General features: G+C 49.9%; 1 protein-coding gene across 5 annotated transcripts in view; it reads right to left on the bottom strand.

Moving 5' to 3' along the window:
* DGLUCY (D-glutamate cyclase) overlaps nt 1-17,125 on the bottom strand; it is a 53,332-nt gene that overhangs the window by 14,487 nt on the left and 21,720 nt on the right. For all 5 annotated transcript variants that reach the window (XM_081137410.1, XM_081137408.1, XM_081137407.1 and 2 more), the window contains exons 5-9: nt 15,363-15,513; nt 14,176-14,298; nt 11,662-11,865; nt 6,764-7,024; nt 2,908-3,007 (exon numbers count right to left, since the gene is read on the bottom strand). In XM_081137410.1, coding sequence (XP_080993536.1) covers nt 2,908-3,007; nt 6,764-7,024; nt 11,662-11,865; nt 14,176-14,298; nt 15,363-15,513 — 839 coding nt within the window. The remainder of the gene's footprint in view (nt 1-2,907; nt 3,008-6,763; nt 7,025-11,661; nt 11,866-14,175; nt 14,299-15,362; nt 15,514-17,125) is intronic.

Raw genomic sequence — 17,125 nt, 5'->3', positions numbered from 1 at the left:
GAGTGGAAAGGCCGCGGATGATGCTGGAGCCTGGCCCAGATCTCCATTAACCAGCAGGGGAGCCGGCACCCAGTGGGTTTGAGTGGTGGCTGCTATTGGCCCACCGCTGCCCCCTCCCAGGCTCCTGTTCAGTCTACAGACACACATAGACTAAAAAGGAATTGAAATATTAGACCAATGAATCTACCACAAGAGAAACTTCTTTAGACAGAAAGAGACAGAGAGACAGGGGTAACAGGTGACATGGTGGTGGGAGTGCAGGCCGTGGGATCAGATCACGCTGGTCCTCTTGCCACTGGCCCTGGGTACGATGTTCAACTTCTAACCTCATTTTCTGCTCTTTGACGTGACCTAACAACAGTCCACCGCGTGGAAAGTGTGAAGTGAGAAAACGCACATGAGGCGCTTAGCATGCCGCACCACACCTACTCAGCGCTCAGGAAGTGAGCGTCGTGGTGTGGTTGTGGTTGTGTTTGCTGCTATTATCAGGAGGGACATATTTTTGGTAATCCAAGTCAACAACATGAAAGTTGTACTTTAAACCTCTCTGTGCCCGGCCGGGCGTGGCTCAGCGGTTGAGCGTTGACCTAGGATCCAGGCGACTGGGGTTCAATTCCTGGTCAGGGCACATGCCCGGGTTGTGGGCTCGATCAATGACTCTCTTGTCGTTGATGTTTCTCTCTCTCTCTCTCTCTCTCTCCTTTCCTCTCTCTGAAATCAATAAAGATATATTTAAAAAAATAAACCTCTCTAAATCCCCTCCCGCTCCATGATGAAGTTCTTCAATATCTTAACTCTGCCCTGGAAAAGTGTGGGGGTTACCCAAAAATTTTAAATAGAATTACCATAGAGTCCAGCAACTCCACATCCAGTATACACCCAAAAGAACTGGAAGCTGGGTGTCGGAGAGGTGTTTACACACCGCATTCCTAGCAGCATGGTTCACAGTAGATGAAAGGCAGAAGCAACCCGAGTGTCCATCAACACACAAGCAAGCAAAATGTGGTACATACGTGCAATGGAATATTACTCAGCCTTGAAGAGGATGGGGATTCTGACGCATGTTACAACATGGATGAATCTTGAGGACATTGTGCTAAGTGAAATAAGCCAGTCACAAAAGGACAACCACCATGTAATTCCACTTATGTGAGGTCCGTAGAGCAGTCAGATTTATAGAGACATGACGTGGAATGGTGGATATCAGGGGCTGGGGGTTGGGAAGATAGTGGTTAATGGAGATAGAGTTTCAGCTGGAAAAATGAAAACATTCTAGAGATGGATGGTGGTGATGGCCGCACAGTGTGTATGTCCTTAATGCCACAGAACTGTACCCTTAAAATGGCAAAAATGGTGAATTTTGTGTTACATGTATTTTACTATAATAAAAAAAATCTTAACTCTGAATGCTTTCTCTGTACATGTTTTTAAAAACAAGTCTTCCGGCCGGTCCACGTCCTTTGGTTGTGCTAGAAGATGGTGGCATCGCACGTGCTGGATGAGCGGCCACTGAGAAGGTGCTGGAGCCTAACCCTGGGGCGACGCGCCCAGTGTGGGACAGTGGTGATGGAAATCATTCAGCACAGAGCTCCTGGTGAGACCAGTGCAGACTCCATTCTGGAAGGAGAGCACTGTGTCTGGACCTTCCCCCAGGGAACTCAGTGATACACCTGGTGAAGGTAGATTGATTTTTTTTTTTTAAGCCAGAAGCGTCCATTTAGCTGCCATGGGAAGGAATTCACTCCTGGGAATCTGCTCCCTGGGAAGGTTAGTGCATCTCCTCTAAAAAGAGCAGAATCCCCTCTCCCTGTGATCAGATCTGGCTCATCTCCCTTCATTCAGCAACAAGGGCAATGTCTGTGTCACCGGGCGTCAGGGCCCTGCCCAGGAGGGTTTTCTAGTTCCCCCTGAGGAGCCAGAGCTTTGTGTGTGTGCCAACCATTCAGGGAATATAAACATTTCAGACAGGCACCACACACATTCTTGCAGCTTTAAGTGGCATATCGGATCTGCAATCGAACTTTTCCGTGCTGACTCAGGTCCTCCCTGTGACCGCCTGATTTTTCTGTGAGCTGCATCATTGCTATCCCCTGCAGGCCTGTTGCAGCAGTGTTCTTCCATTCTAAGTGGACACTCGTTAATGGGTTGTAAGGCAGGTTTTTTAGGTAAGGTCAGCATTTTCTGAAAAGTAGATGAAAACAGAGTAGAATAGAACAGAATAGAATATGTCAGAGTACATCGCATGTAGCGAGAGTAAATACTGTTTTTTGAAACTTCTCTTTCAATGATGTGTGTGTGTGCTTTGCAATGCAAAATATATTACTGTGGATTGTTGTCAAAAAAGTTTGCAAAACACAGTACTAAAATTTATAAGGTTTGAAATACATCATATATACAAAAAAGAAGTGTTTTTCAAAACACACATTAAAAAATACACACATGCGCACATAACAAACAGTAAAAAATACACACACACACACCAAGTTTCACAAGCGAGTCCTCGCTATTACCATACAAGACATACAGTGACATTTCTGTTTCATTTGGCAAAGGTGCTGGTCTTTCCCCCCCCTGCCCCCGCCCCCGCCCCCAATGAAATGACTTCGCTACTCTCCAATGGAGCATTAGCCAGTTTGAGAAACGGCTTTTTGTTTTTTTATCATCTTCTTCCCCCTCTATCAAGAAGACACGCCATCTCTCAGGGACCTGCTACTTCGAGAGGCCCTCTGAGAAGCCCCCAGGGCACCCGAACCCCGGCACTGCTTGCTCGCCCGGCCCGTGGAGCCCGTGGCTCACGGCTCCGTTCTCTCCCGAGGGCTGGTGTGGGCAGGAACATAGTTGTCCAAGTTAACACCACGTGGGCTTTCCCACCATCACCCACTTTACACTGGGAGGGGACATACATACCTAGGAGATTTGGGGTCCCTCTCATTGCAGAGAAATGCCTGGGCAGCTCCTGCTGGCCCCCCTTGGTAAGTCAGTATCGGGATCGGGGTCTTCAGGACACCTTGAAAAGAGAGGCAAAGAGTGGCCACGGCAGCCCGGTGTGGATTCTGGGAATTCATGTTGGCTTTTCGAACCCTTCTTTGGAAATGATCATCTCCATTATCGAACCACATTTACCCGTAGAAAACTCTGTTAGTTAAGCCGAGGCCTCAACCCAGGGGATACTTAAGTTTATTTGCTTTAGTCCTGAGTAAGCCCTAGAGTGGAGGGCGAGGTGAAACAGGGCTGGTGTCACCAATATTGTGGGCTAGCAAATATGCTCCACACAGATGTCACAACACCATGTCGGTGACAGTGAGCCAGCCCTTTGCTAAGCATGTGACATGCATGCTCTAATTTAATTTTCACAGTTCTGTGTGATAAGAACCATTGTGATCCCCATTTTACAGAGGAGGAAAACTGAGGCTCAGACATACTAAATCACTTGGGCAAAACCAAGTATGTAGGTCGGTGTCACAGCACCAGTTCCCACCCAAACAGGCAGCCTAACAGAGCAGGGAACATAACCCAACCCCAATGGGCTCACATGGTGGGCACAGCCTCAGGAAAGGAAGGTCGGGGCAGGATGAGACCTCGCACCTGAGCTACAAAGAGCCCCCTTATCAACATGGTCGATTTATACTGAAAACGAGGAAGTGACTCAGCCTTTCTTCTTTAAACATTTCCTAGGCTTCCATTATAAAAAGAACTGGAATCGTTTTCACTGAAAGGTCACATCACTTTTATTTTCCCGGTGCACGTGTAACGAAAGTTCTGTAAAATCCGACAGCAAATTGCACCCTCTAAGCCACTGTGTGGACGAGCCCAGGTCTGAGCTCAAGGTCTTCAGCCCCTGAGCCCAGCGGCCAGGTGAGCAGGAGGGCAGGGCGGCTTCTGGGAAAGTGGGGGGAGAAAATACTCACCAAACCAGTTCCTAGTTGTCCCAGTCAGCCGGCCCTTCTCCTTGATGACAACACAGTCCCTTGGTTTCCCTCCTTCCTCGGTGCTCCTTCTCCCTGCTAACTCCCCTCCTTCCCTTCGACCTCTCAATGTGGGGCGCCCCAGGGCGCCACCCGGGGTCCTTTCCTCTGTCTCCTCTTATTTCCTCAGTGATCTCATCCAGTGTCTTGAGTTTAAAGCCATCAATATGCTAACCACTGTCCAATTTCTCTTTCCAGCCCAGACTGCTCCCTGAACTTGACTCTAACTGCCTGCTTGACTTCTCCGCGTGCGTGTCTGGGTCTGGTAGGTGTCTCACACTTTGTCACCCAGGCTCCAACCATCACCACCCATCTCTAGAACTTTTACACCTTCCCAACTTGAAACTCTGTACCCCTTAAATACTAACCCCACGGCCCCTCCCCACAGCCCCTGGCAACCACTATTCTACTTTTTTGTCCCTATTATTTTAATTACTCTGGGGACCTCAAGTAAATGGAATCACACAGTGTTTGTCCTTTTGTGTCTGGCTTATCTCACTTAGCACGATGTCTTCAAGGTTCATCATGTTGGAGCAGGTGCCAGGATTTCCTTCCTTTCAAAGACCGAATGATATTCCACGGCGTGGATCTACCACATGCCGTTCACCCATTCATTCCCTGACGGACACCAGGGTGCTTGTACCTCTTGCCTATTGTGAATACTGCTGCTATATGGGTGTGCAAATATCTGTCTGAGGCTCTGTTTTCAATTTTTGGGGGGAGAGGGGTATATACCCAGAAGTGAAATTGCTGAATCATATAGATATTTTCTATTTTTAATTTTTTTTAGGGAATCACCGTATGACTTTCCGCAGGGGCTGCACCATTTTACATTGTCACCAACAGTGCACGGGGGTCGGCCTGCTCCACCCACTGTCTCCCTCATCCCAGTTCACAGCAGCTCCACCCCGTCCGACACCCTGCCAAACTCCTCAGAGCAACCTGATTCTTCCACTCACACCGAAGCCAATCCGCCGGGGAATCAAGACTCTACCTTCAAAACACAAACTGTTCTGGCTACTGCTCACAACCTCCACCTGCACCATTCATCTGTCTGGAATCCCCAGAAATCAGAGCCTGAGACAAAGACTTGGGTGCAGGCAGTTTACTTGGGAGACGATCCCAAGAGGCGGGTGGGAGGGAACAGGAAAGGAGGGGAAGGAGAAGCCAACCGGAGGGTATGTGCATCCTCAAGGTCACTGCTCTAGGCAATGGGGTCCTTGGTTCCATCGGGACCTGTGTGTCTCCAAAAGACAGGAGGCAGGGCACTAGCTCCCATCCCTTACTGGTTGAGCCCCCCCAAAAGTCATTAGCCCCCACACTTCCGGACTGATGATTTGTCACAGTTTTGGAGAAACCCTGCAGAACATTTGGCTGTGGTGGGGCTGGTCAGGTCAGTGTGACTCAGAACTTCCATTCTAGCTACAGTTGAAACCACAAGGGGGCCAGAGGGACTTGCCACAGGGCACCACCCACTCCAAGCCGCCCTTGCCTCCCACCTGCAATAACCTGGTCAGTTCCCTGTTTCTACCCTTGTCCCTATAGTCACCCAGGTGGTCCTTTAAAACCTAAGCCAGAACATGGCCCTTCACTGCTCAATGTCCTCAAGGGTTCCCGTCCCACACAGAATAAAAGGCGACGTGCTCACAGTTCCCCAAGGCCCTTCCCAGTCTGTGCCCTATGACTTCTCTGTCCGCCTACCCAGCTTCTCCTCTCTTCATCCCCTCCAGGCCAGTCACTGACCACTGTCCTCTCTTAAACTCCACCTAATGGCCTCTGTCCTGGCCAAGGTCACAGCCTGGGACATTTTTCCTCTAGCCAGCCCCAGCCTCACTCCATCAGCTTCAAGTCTTGGCTCCAACGGCACCTTCTCCATGAAGCCTTGTCTGACCATCCCGTTTAAAACAGCAGCCTACCACCTGGGCCATGTACACGTCCCTCTTTTCCTATGTTGTTTACTGTCTGTCACAGTCCAGTAGAATATATGCACCAGGAGGGTGGGATTGTTATCAGTTTTGTTCACCGATGAATCTCAAGAGCCCAGAATAGTGCCTGGCACATAGTAGGTGCTCAATATATATTTGTTGCGTGATATGGATTCTGTATGGTCAGACACAACCTTTTTGAAACTTCTCAAGTAAGGAGGGCTTTAGGGCATGCCTTCCTGGGGTTGGAACTCTTTTTAGAAGCTAAAAGGAAGAAATATCTCCTGAAGAATGCATGTTGACGGGCACAGAGAGACAGGCAGTGGGAAGCGGGTGAGATTCACCAGGCTGCCAGCTTAGGCCTGAGCAGCGCCTGTGGAACAGAGGAGAGGTGAGGCGCCCAAGACCGACCTTGGCATCCTAGCCTCGCCCACCATCGCTCACAGCTCTAATGCCCACCCGGGAGCTCTGGGAACCTGAGCAGCACGGGCGTCCCTTCCCGTCTGTGCCAGATGAGACGCTGCTGTCTGAGCCTCTTGACCACTCTGTTCTCGCCTATCCCGCCCCCAAAGCCAGGAGTCCAGGGATGTCCTGGATTGCCAAGAGCCCTCCGAAGGTCACCCCCACCTTTCATAGGGAGGGCATCAGGTACACGGACTCTGAGATCTGATAGGCCTGGGTTCAAATTCCAGATCACCATTCCCACCTCAGTAAATTACCTGGGCCTCTCAGAGCCTCAGACTCTTCCTCTATAAAAGGGGGATAATGTTGCTTATACCAAAGAGTTGTTCTGAGCAAAAGGACTTGAAATGCCCATGTCAAGTGCATGGCAGACGGTCCACCAACACGGACTCCTTCCATCTAGCTGCTCACCTTGCTCAACAGCTTCTTCAACAAGCTTCTTGAACAAACTCAAGGCTCTCTGGTCAACGATCAGGGAGACGCCTTTCTCCAAGGCCTGCAGGAAGGCGGCCAGAGCAACGGCTCCTGGTGGGCCGTCTGTCTCTTCCGGAGGCTCGTGGTTGAAATGCGTGGGGAACCCAGTGGTGATGAGCACTGAGTAGGCGTGGGACAGCGACAGAGAGGCCCTCAGCAGCTCATCTTTGCGGAGCAGGTGCCCGATCCCCCTGTTGCCTAAAATTACAAATAAAATAAAATAAAATCATAAAGTAACATAATTGTGTTTCAAGTAGAAACTTATGTAAACAGTAGTTTTGTTTTTCTGTCTGTTTCAGAGGTGGATTTGAGGGACGTGCCAGAGGCTGCTAACTTCCCCAGAATGTATCCTTCCCTCTCCCCTGCCCCCACTAGAGAAGGGTAGCCGGGTAAATGGCTGAGCAGCCTCCCTTTCGGTTAGCGGTGGCCACAGACTAGGTTCTCTCTAGATAGCAATCCTAGGCTGGTTGAAAGGGAGTAAGAGTAGGAGTGATGTGCGCCACCTCCTGGCCACATACCTCCCATGCACTCTTCCAAGCTCTTCCCTTTTTGGGGGCTGGGATGTTGACAACTGGCGCCCCCTGGAGGTCTCATGATGGGTCCCTGAGTGACTGGGTGGAGCAGATCCCCCTTCCTGCTGAACTAGGACAGTCACCCTGGAAGCCCTAACCTGGACTGTTGCGTGAGAGGCATGTATTTCTATTTTATTTGAGCAAAGCATCTTGGGGTTTGTAATGCAAATCCCAATACAAGGAACAAAGGAGGAGGAAGGGACACAGTACTGTCTTAGTTGGGGATTCCCTAAAATGAAGACCCTAAGACAAGGGCTTGGGTGCAGGTATTTCTGTAGAAAGTGAGCCCAGGAAACAAGTGAGAAGGTGGAAGAGGTGACGTAACACGGGAAAGGGAGAGGAGCCACTGAAAAACGTATGAGTGAGCAGATTAACCCTGAAGTCATCTAGGGCTCAGTCCTGCTTTTGGTCCTGTAAGAAATGGTGTGGGGCACATCTGAGGACTGTCCTTCCAGAGGACAGGGGGACTGGGCATTTCTGCACTGGCTCCTGTCCCCTGTTGGGTGAAGGTTGCCCATCGGGACATTGACCCCTCGGCAGTCCTGGGCTGTGCCTGCTCTGGTGGAGGAGCAGAGAGACCCCAGCCTAAGGTGGGAGTTATTGTTCTGGGAACTGCCCACTGCAGCTGTGGTCTGGGCAGGGCCCCAGCAGCATCTGCTGTAGCTGCCGCAGTGGCTGCCAAGCCAGTCCCAGCCAGGCAGCACAGCCTTCCGACCCTCGTCACATGCCATTGTGCCTTTGTCTATACTCGGGTCGCCTCAGCGCAGAGCTGTGCCATGTGAAGCAGGATGTGACTCAGAACTTCCACCCCAGCTGTGGCTGAAATGAAAGGTGGGCCTAAGGGACGTGAGAGGATGTCAGCTTGCATTTGAGGTGCCTAGAGACTGAAGGAACACGGGGTTTGGATTCCTGTTACGGAGGAAAAGTTCCAGATTTAGAATCTGGAAACTGACATTCAAGTCCAAGTGTTGGCACATTGTAGCTGTGTGACCTCGGCCTTGTCCTGGATTGGTCTGAACCTCAGTGTTCCTCCACGGAGCATGGGGGTGGGCCGGGTGGGGGAAGGTTGAGGGGAAATGGCCCCCCACACTGGTGGTGGGAGTGGGAACTAGAATACTTGTCTGGGGGTGATTGGGACCTTACATCTGTCCACTTGAGCCAGCAATCACTTCTGGGAACGTAACCTAATAAAGTGCTCATGGAACAAACATAGTCATAAGGATGTTCACTGCAGCATTGTTTATGGTGTCAATTAGGAAAGTAATAACATTGGTGGAACGTTTGTAAAGTGGTATTCTAATGCAAACATTAAAAAGATTGTTGTAGAAGGCGAATGACATGGAAAATGTCCACAGTGTACTAAAAAGTTAAAAAAGCAGGTCCTAAAATAGTATCACGGCTTGATTCACATATATATAGACATTGTTTTTGTTTGTTTCAGTCTTATTGGCTTAAGACTGAAGAAAAAGACATTAAGGGCCAACATGAAGCTGTTAACAATGGTTAACTGGGATGGGACCCGGGCATTTTTATTGCCTCTCTACTTTCATATATTTATACAATGAACATGAGTTGCTGCTGATAAGAGGGGAGGAAAATAACATCTTGAAAGAAAACAATAGGACTATAACCTGTTTCATAGGATGCGGTGAGCCCCGAGAGAGAGGAGAGAGGACTCTGTCAACTTTAAAATGGTCTGTACACTTGTGATGATTTTATTATTAGTGTGACCATCAATATCATGTCACCTTGACTTCAGAATCTCCAGGCACCTCAAATGCGAGCCAACGTCCTCTCAGAAATGACTGAGTGGCTCTATTATTACGCCCAGTGAGCAGTGCTCAGTCCATTGCCATTCATCTCATATCTGTTTATTTAATGTAGTAGGAATGAAGAGCAGCTGGTGTTCTGAAGGATGAAAGATGGTCCTTAACAGATGATACTGGCAAATCCAGACAGTCATAAATCTGCCCTTCTCTGAGCCTCAGGCTTCAAGCCCTGACACCCACTCTGCACAGTCACCAAAGCGGGTGCTGTGGACAACCTCCCAGGTCATTTTTATTAAGCCATGGGTGCACTGCGCCTGCAGTAAATTTACTTTGCAGTTACTTTTTTTATCTGAGTTAATGGCAGAGTCATTCATTCATCTTCCCTCATGATCCGTATGCTCAGTCAGAGAGCTGTCAATGTGAGTAAGAATGTTTGTGGGAAAGTATTACGGAAATTTTTTTTAAATATCCCTCAAGGAAATCAACTATGTAAGAGTCTAGGCATGCACAGCCATGGACATTCACCTCGGTTCATTCGTATGTCCTAAAAGGTGCATGGGGGGGGCTGTGTCCCACAATTACTCTGTGTCTGTATGTTAAGAGGATCACATTCCCTGCAGAATAAATGAATGAATGAATGAATGAAAGATCTGAGACAAACAAATAGGCAAAAAGCTATGCCCTACGGTTTCACAGGACCTTTTGTTACTGTAATTGGGGGGCAACCTTTGCTCCTGGGTCCAGGGGAAAGATCAGGCATTTTTCAGGCTGGTCTGCACTGTCGGATCCTGGGCCACAGTTAGCCAACATGAAAGGGCACCCAGACTGTCTGACCAATGGCCCTGCTCAGGCACTGTTCTCTACCCCAGTGTCACCATGATCACCTGTGTCTGGGTCTCAGGAGTCTGGCCTGGAGGGTTGACCTCCCCAGGTTGGTCTCACTCCTCTGCTCTCCACAGGGGCCCCACCACCATCGATCCAGGTATCTGCTTGGGGAACAGGCGTCACGTGGGCCAGCAGGGAGGCCACATATGCCGTCTTCAGACAGTCAAAGCGCAAATAACAACCAGGTCTAGAAACACAGCCCATGAGAAGGGGCAGGAGGGGGAACTGGGTGTGAGTCAGGAGAGGTTGGAGCCTTGGGAGTCAGTGGGTGTGGGTTCAAGTTCTGCCCAACCATCTACTTCCATCTACTAATGTATGTGGATTTGGGCAAGTTTCTTAACCTTATATGCCTCAGTTTCCTCATCTGTTAAAGGAAGTTAATTAATAATAGCTGCCTCGTGGGGTTATTGGGAGAATTTAATAAGATGAAACATGTAAATGCTTTTAGCATATGCCTGGCCCAGACAGAGTAAAACTCAGTAAATAAGAGCTATTATTCTCATTACCCGTCAGAGCTCTGAGTGGGAGGTATAATTGTTATTACCCCTGTTATACAGATGAGGAAACTGAGGTGGAGAGTGGCTGTGAAGTCTACACTTTACTTCTCCTTGAGCCTTTATCAGAAAAAAAATAAAACAGCCCCGCCGGGCGTGGCTCAGCAGTTGAGCGTGGGCCTAGGATCCAGGTGATCGGGGTTCGATTCCCGGTCAGGGCACATGCCCAGGTTGCGGGCTTGACCAGTGACTCTCATCATTGATGTTTCTGTCTCTCTCTCCCTCTCCTTTCCTCTCTCTGAAATCGATAAAGATACATTATTTTTTTAAAAAAAGGAAGAAAACAGAAAAACCCCAAACTACCATGCACAATGGCACCCTCTGCTGGCCACTGGGATTAGAAATTCGGCTTTTAAATGAAGATCCAGGGAAAGCTGAAAGCCCCTCAACCAGCTTTCAGGAAACCTCCTCTTAATTGGAACCGGTAGGCCCCTCGTGGGCCCCATCAGCCCTGTCCTTGTCTAGAAAGCCAGAGGCTCACGAACAACAGAAGGGCTGTCTTTTCTCTGAGACACAATTGCAATATACATGTTGGCTGCAAATGGCTGTGAGGCAAAATGCAGGGTCCTGCCCACCAGGGTCCCCCAAGGGGTAGCAACTCAGCCCCTGCCCCTGCCCCTGTGGCCTGATACAAAAAAAATCTGTTCTACGCCCAACCCCAGGGCAATGGCACCAAAGGGGAAGATTAGGCCACTGTTAAGTACATGGTGCTGTTTAAACAGTGGCACTTCCCTTTTTCTTACCTCGCCAACCCCAGTTTAGTTCTGGCAACGTGCCCAGCTAATAAGCTCGCCTCCCAAACTCCCTCACATGTTTAATGTTGAACATTTTTGGGGGGGGGAAAGAAGAAAAAAATCACCCATAATTCCACTACGCAGAGATCATCACCATCGGTATTTTGCCGCATTTACTTCCACGATTTTTGGGATTCATATACAGCATAACCATTTTTTTAAAATCTTACTGTAGATGAAATTTTATGCTGCCTTTCCCACTGAGCATCCCATCGGTGATGAATCTCTCCAGGCCCTGACGGCGTAGATGCTGTTTCTTACCTGGGTCCACGGCAATTATAGCCTCTAGCTCTCTGATCTTCTGCACGGCTGAAGCTGACGTGATGCTGTAGTGCAGGGGGTCTTGGGAAATGGGATGGACCTCTGGGGTTCCCTCAGGGGTGAGGCGAGGGGCTGGAGCCTCCAAATCCTTCAGGTCAGTCAAAACCATGCAACCCGGGGCGCTGGTGAAAGCCAGGGGGGTCTCTGAAACACACAGCAAGAGGGATGAGCCCGCAGGTTGACGAACGGACTTCATCAAGCCCAGTCCACTCTGGCCCAGCCCGCCGTCGGGGGGCACGGTGGAGCCACGCACCCCCTCAGCCATCAGCACTCCTTACACCCTCTGTTAGCACCATATGCTGACTTACGGCTGAATCGAGTTCCACTTAACCAGGTGCCTCCAATTTTGGGGAGAGTGAAGACGAGGCGAGCGTGGGAGGAGTGAGGGGCAGCCAGGGCTACAGCTGGGCCCCGGGGTCCCGTCGCCTTAACCCATGGACATCAGAAAGCACTCACTGAGCTCCTGTGAGCATGAAGCCGTATTGCTTCCGCTGTAGCAAATGTTAGGTTTGCTAACAGCTCTCCCTGCGCGTAGCTTGTTTTTCTCCCAGCACTTACATTTTGCTTTGGTTTGTGCTCACGTCTCTGCCCTGCCGGATGACGGCCATGGGAGGCCCTCTAGCAGGGTTGTTAAGAACATGACTTTGGCATGGCAAACACACTGGAGTCTCAGATGCAACTTTATTCTCTCGGAACCTGCATCCGCAGCTATAAAATAATGTCAGTGCCTCATGCGCTTGCCAGAGCGAAATTGGAAAATGTGCATGAAAGCGTTTAGCAACGAGCCTGGCCCAGCACGAGCCCCCGATAAATGACGGTTTGCTTCTTGAACCAGGCGCTGCATCCTGCTCATTCCGCGTCCTTGCGCCTGGCCCGGTGGGTGCTTAGTGCTTACGATACTTAGCTTGCATCCTGCTTTCTGCAGGGTCTTCCTATCCTGGGGCACCCTAACCCTGCTCAGCTGTGCGCTCCCGGAGACGAGGGACCGTTACTACTCATCCCAGGAGCCCATGTCATGCCTCACATGTAAAAGGTGCTCAGCCAATGGAAATGTGAACTGAGTAAATAAGGTCTTGGATTTCGCAGAAAACATTACAATGACTCAGATCTAACAGAGAGCCACAGTCTGCCGACACTCCAAGAGGAAAGCCGACTGACAGGTGCATAAGTCATCCTAACTGAGCTTTTAAACACGATGCTTAAGGAGATGAACTAGAGGTTTGGTGAACGGCATCACTGTTTTCTGGGTTTTGGACAGCTCCTACAAGGGGCCACTCGAAGGCCAGGTACACTCAGAGCAGTCAGCTTGGAGTGTGACACGGGGCTGCCCCATCAGCCGTGAGGGTACCGCAATTCATCTACGGCTAATAGAAGTTTAACTATTAAAGTGTGAGCATGATTTTTGTAAATTAGAAAGTTTCAAGGTTATGTCTGACCAATAATGTTCTTTGTTCTCATTTATAATCAAATACACGATCACAAGTCAGAGCCAAAGGGCTGGAGTGTGCAGGGATGCCCAGGGCAGCGAGGCCCCTGCTGCGGGGCAGCCCCCACGGCCACGGCGGGAGAGGGGCGAGGCCACCGTGCTGGAGGGTATTCACCGAGTAAGTGCGGGGGGTGCACACGTGAGCACGCACACTTGGAAATGACCACAAGCTCCCTGAGAACTGCATCTTGTCTGATGCAGCATTTTATTCCTAAGATCTGGGCCCATGCTTGGCACATAGCAGGTGCCCAATACATTTATGTTAAATAAACAGAATCCCATGGCCTTGGGGTTTACACCTCGTCGGCATATTAGAGATACCTTTTCCTAGCATGAGGCCATTCCAGTAGCAAAAGTCCCATGAATGCTTTCAAATAAATTGAAAGTGACACATAATTTTATGATTCATAGTGCAAGTGTGGCAGACACTAGAATCTTCCAGTGTCTACAACAATGGGCAGCAACAGTTATTATTATTTTCTAATAATTTTTTTTTAATGTTTCTCTCACATCCCACCCTCACTGTGAGCTCGTTAGGGCCCTCATGTGTCTCTTCACTGTAATCTCACTCTGGGCCTCTGAGAAACTGAATTGACAATGCTGCTTGCAAGTACCATGTGGAATGATGTGTTTAGCTGTGTTGCCTGTTTTCACCTTTGCATCAACCCTCAAAATGTCTCTAAAAGTCACTCTAAATGTTGGCCCTTAGAATGGGTATGAGGCTTCTGTGGAGAGAAATATATTTAATCAAGATGTATTTGAGCTGAAGGACAGGCTGCTCTGGTGGGACCCACCCCTGGGATTAAAAAAAAAAAAAAAAAAGCCAGAGATCACTTCGCTGTGGGCTGTAGGTCTGTGTTACATGACTTTATTCCTTAAGTGACTGCACCGGAAGCCTATTCTTTTAAGACCCACCAGGTTCCACCCTAGGTAGGAGGAATTGCCCTTTGAAGCCCAGATGTACGTACTGTAGCCGCTGACAGCTTCGAGACTGGTCAGCTGAGAAGGCCAGAACACTGGGACGTCCCCCGGCTGACACGGCACAGGATCCCCGTAGTCCGGTTTGGAGAGATCTTTGATCCCCAGCAGTTCTGCAGAGGGAACAGGAAAATTAATTGCACCGGGTCCGGCTCCATTGGAGTTGAGCACGCTGAGAAGTGTATGGTTCCCTCTCCAAGAGGGACTCTAGTCACGGGACTGCTGTAGACAGCACTGGAGAAGGGTGGGGAGGAGAAATGGAATCGGGACCTAACAACTCAGGATGCTCGCTGACTTCTAGTCCACTTGGATACCGACTCTCCAAGCCCTGGTGTGACTGCGGAGGAGTCTTGGGTACATCAGCCCAACATCTCCATTGTACAGATTGCTAACATTTACAGTGTTTCTGATTTTATCTTGGTACAGACTGAGTCACATAATGCAGACCTAAATCCTGCTGCTTGACCACCAACAGTGTCCCTACCCCTGGCCGGCCACAGAGTGTTCACAAGGACAGCAAAGATGGGTGTGACTCATGAGAAAAATCAGCGGACACTTTGCTTTGTGAGATCACTGTTCTGGGAGAAAGGTGGCAAGTGCTGATTGCATTTTTGCAGGATGGCTGTGCCTGACTTTGTCTGTTGCACAGCTGAGCAAGTTCGATGACACTAATGCTCACTCACACCCAAGGCCCCATCCCAAGCTCCCACCAGGCCCTCTGAGAGCCTCCGACAGGCCTGGGCAGCTTCCACTCTTGGATCTTCTCGCTCACTCTCAGATTTTTTTTTTTCCTCACTCTCAGATTGAGTTCAAATGCTGGGTATCAATGGATTTCAGTTCAGGTTAATATTTGGAACAAAGCCATGTCCTACCCAAATATGCTGCTGAACAACCGCCTAGATTAGAGGCTGCTCTGAGTGAGCTCAAATCTCAAGACAAACAGCTCTGCTGCCAGGCTCCACCACCTGCTTCCTCCACCCCAGGTTCACCTGAGGTTCACAGGAACTCTTCTGCCAAGGGCAACACCTTTAACCTGAGGGGAATCTATAAGCCAGCACAGTTAATCCAGCTGAGGGAGGGCAAGCTACGGGAGCTCAGGAACATAGCAAGTTCCCGCCTTCTCGGGGCCGAAGTCCAAGAGCAGCTCTCAGAATCACGCACGAGCGTGGGCACTGACCTGGGTCGCCGATGTGAATGGGTCGTCCTTGCTCACCCATCACGGAGCAGCTGGCCTGCACCAGCCTTTCCAGCTTGTCCTTGGGGACGGGCCTCATGGTGACCACCAGAGGGCAGCCAAAGCCAGCGATGGTGGCGCAAGGCACTGTTGTCTGCCAAGAAATCAAGTTAAAATAAAAGGTTAAAAAACAGAATTAGCACAGATTGGAGCCCTGAGTACCAAGAGCTCAAGGCAGTAAAGGAAGGAGGTAGGAGCTCTTGTAAAAATATAGCCTCTACTCTCACGGACCCCTTCGGTAGTCTTAATGTTTTCAACCACGTGAAAGCAAACGCACAGGATTATAAGGGAAACCAATTATACGGCAAACGCTGTTATCAAATTATGGAAAAATGTGATACAGCAATATGTATGTTTCTTCATTAACAGATTAAAGAACAAGACAGAGCTACCACTATAATTCTGAAGTCGTGATCGACATACGGGGTATTTCTGAGATATCCGGGGGAACTGGAATGTGACTTGAAAATGTCTGTGGTTCCTCTGGGCAGCCACAGAGTCGCTGGGTCGGCTGATACGGCTGCAGTCTGTGGCCCAAATTCGTAATCAAAGGACATGCTCAGTGCCAGTTTGAGGCTCTGAAAATAAAATTATGATTTTTCTTTCCATCCTGTCTCGTGGACCTTCTGAATTTTCTCCATGGGCCTCAAGTGGCCAGTGGACCACAGGTGAAACCTCTGGGGGAATCGGGGCAGAGGAACCAAAGGGCGCAGGAGGCACTGGGGTCTCCTGGGCTTCCTGAGCCCACACAGGGGAGGGGCCTGTGCCCGGGCCCCTGTGGGCCCTGCCTCACTCTCCTTTGGCAGTAGAAGTGGCCCAGGATGACCCCTGTGACTCACTGGGGGTGTGTTTTTCCCCCTGAATGGTTTCTGGCCCCTGCACTGGGGCTTATGAAGGATTTAGGACATGGCCAGGATGATAATCTGCTGGGGCGGGCTTGGCAGTGCCTGAAGGGCTTGCTATTAGCACCCTGGCGGCAGCCAGATGAAACCTTGGTGCACCTGCCAGTTCGGGGTCTGAATAACAGCACCTGGAAGAGGGCGCATGCCAGGGGCACTCTCAGGAGGCAGGCAGTGATCCCCGAGGCTCGGCGCCTCCTTCTCAGGGTGTGCTTCATCCCCTCGAGGCGGCCAACTGATTCCCAGGTGGCTGCCTGGCCCTTTCTCTCAGAAGCCAAGGAGCAGAGGCATCGTTTGGTATTAAACTTAAAGCTATTTGGTAACCACGGGGGGGGGGGGGCGCAGTGAGGTGTTGTAAAGAAGCTGAGCTCAGCTCAATCCCCCTCTTGGAGACACCTGCACCTTTCCCGCCCCCAGGCTCCATACCTTTACCCTCTCTCCCCTCGGCTTTAAGGGCCCTTGTTTTGCCTCTGTAACTTGTTTCCTGAGTCCATTTCTACTAAGGCTCCCTTCTACCTCTGTGACTTTCTAAATAAACTTTCCCTTCTAGTTTGAGTCTTGGCGCTGAATTCTTTCTTAGTGAGAACTCAAGTACGCAGGTTGCTTAACCAAGGTTTGGTCTGACTCCACCGGCTAACACCTGGTGCGTTCTCGCTGCCAACACAATGACTCAGCTCTGCTACTGTAGCGAGAAGCAGCCACAGACAGTGTATAAATAAAAGAAAGAAGAAAGAAGAAAAGCCACGGCTCTGCCGAACGCAGTGATGCGCGCCTCTGCAAAGCACAGATTGATTGCCGAACCTCCAC

Source organism: Miniopterus schreibersii, assembly GCF_964146895.1.
Source record: "Miniopterus schreibersii genome assembly, chromosome: 1".
NCBI classification, from domain to species: domain Eukaryota; kingdom Metazoa; phylum Chordata; class Mammalia; order Chiroptera; family Miniopteridae; genus Miniopterus; species Miniopterus schreibersii.
This window is presented reverse-complemented; position numbering and strand designations above follow the sequence as displayed.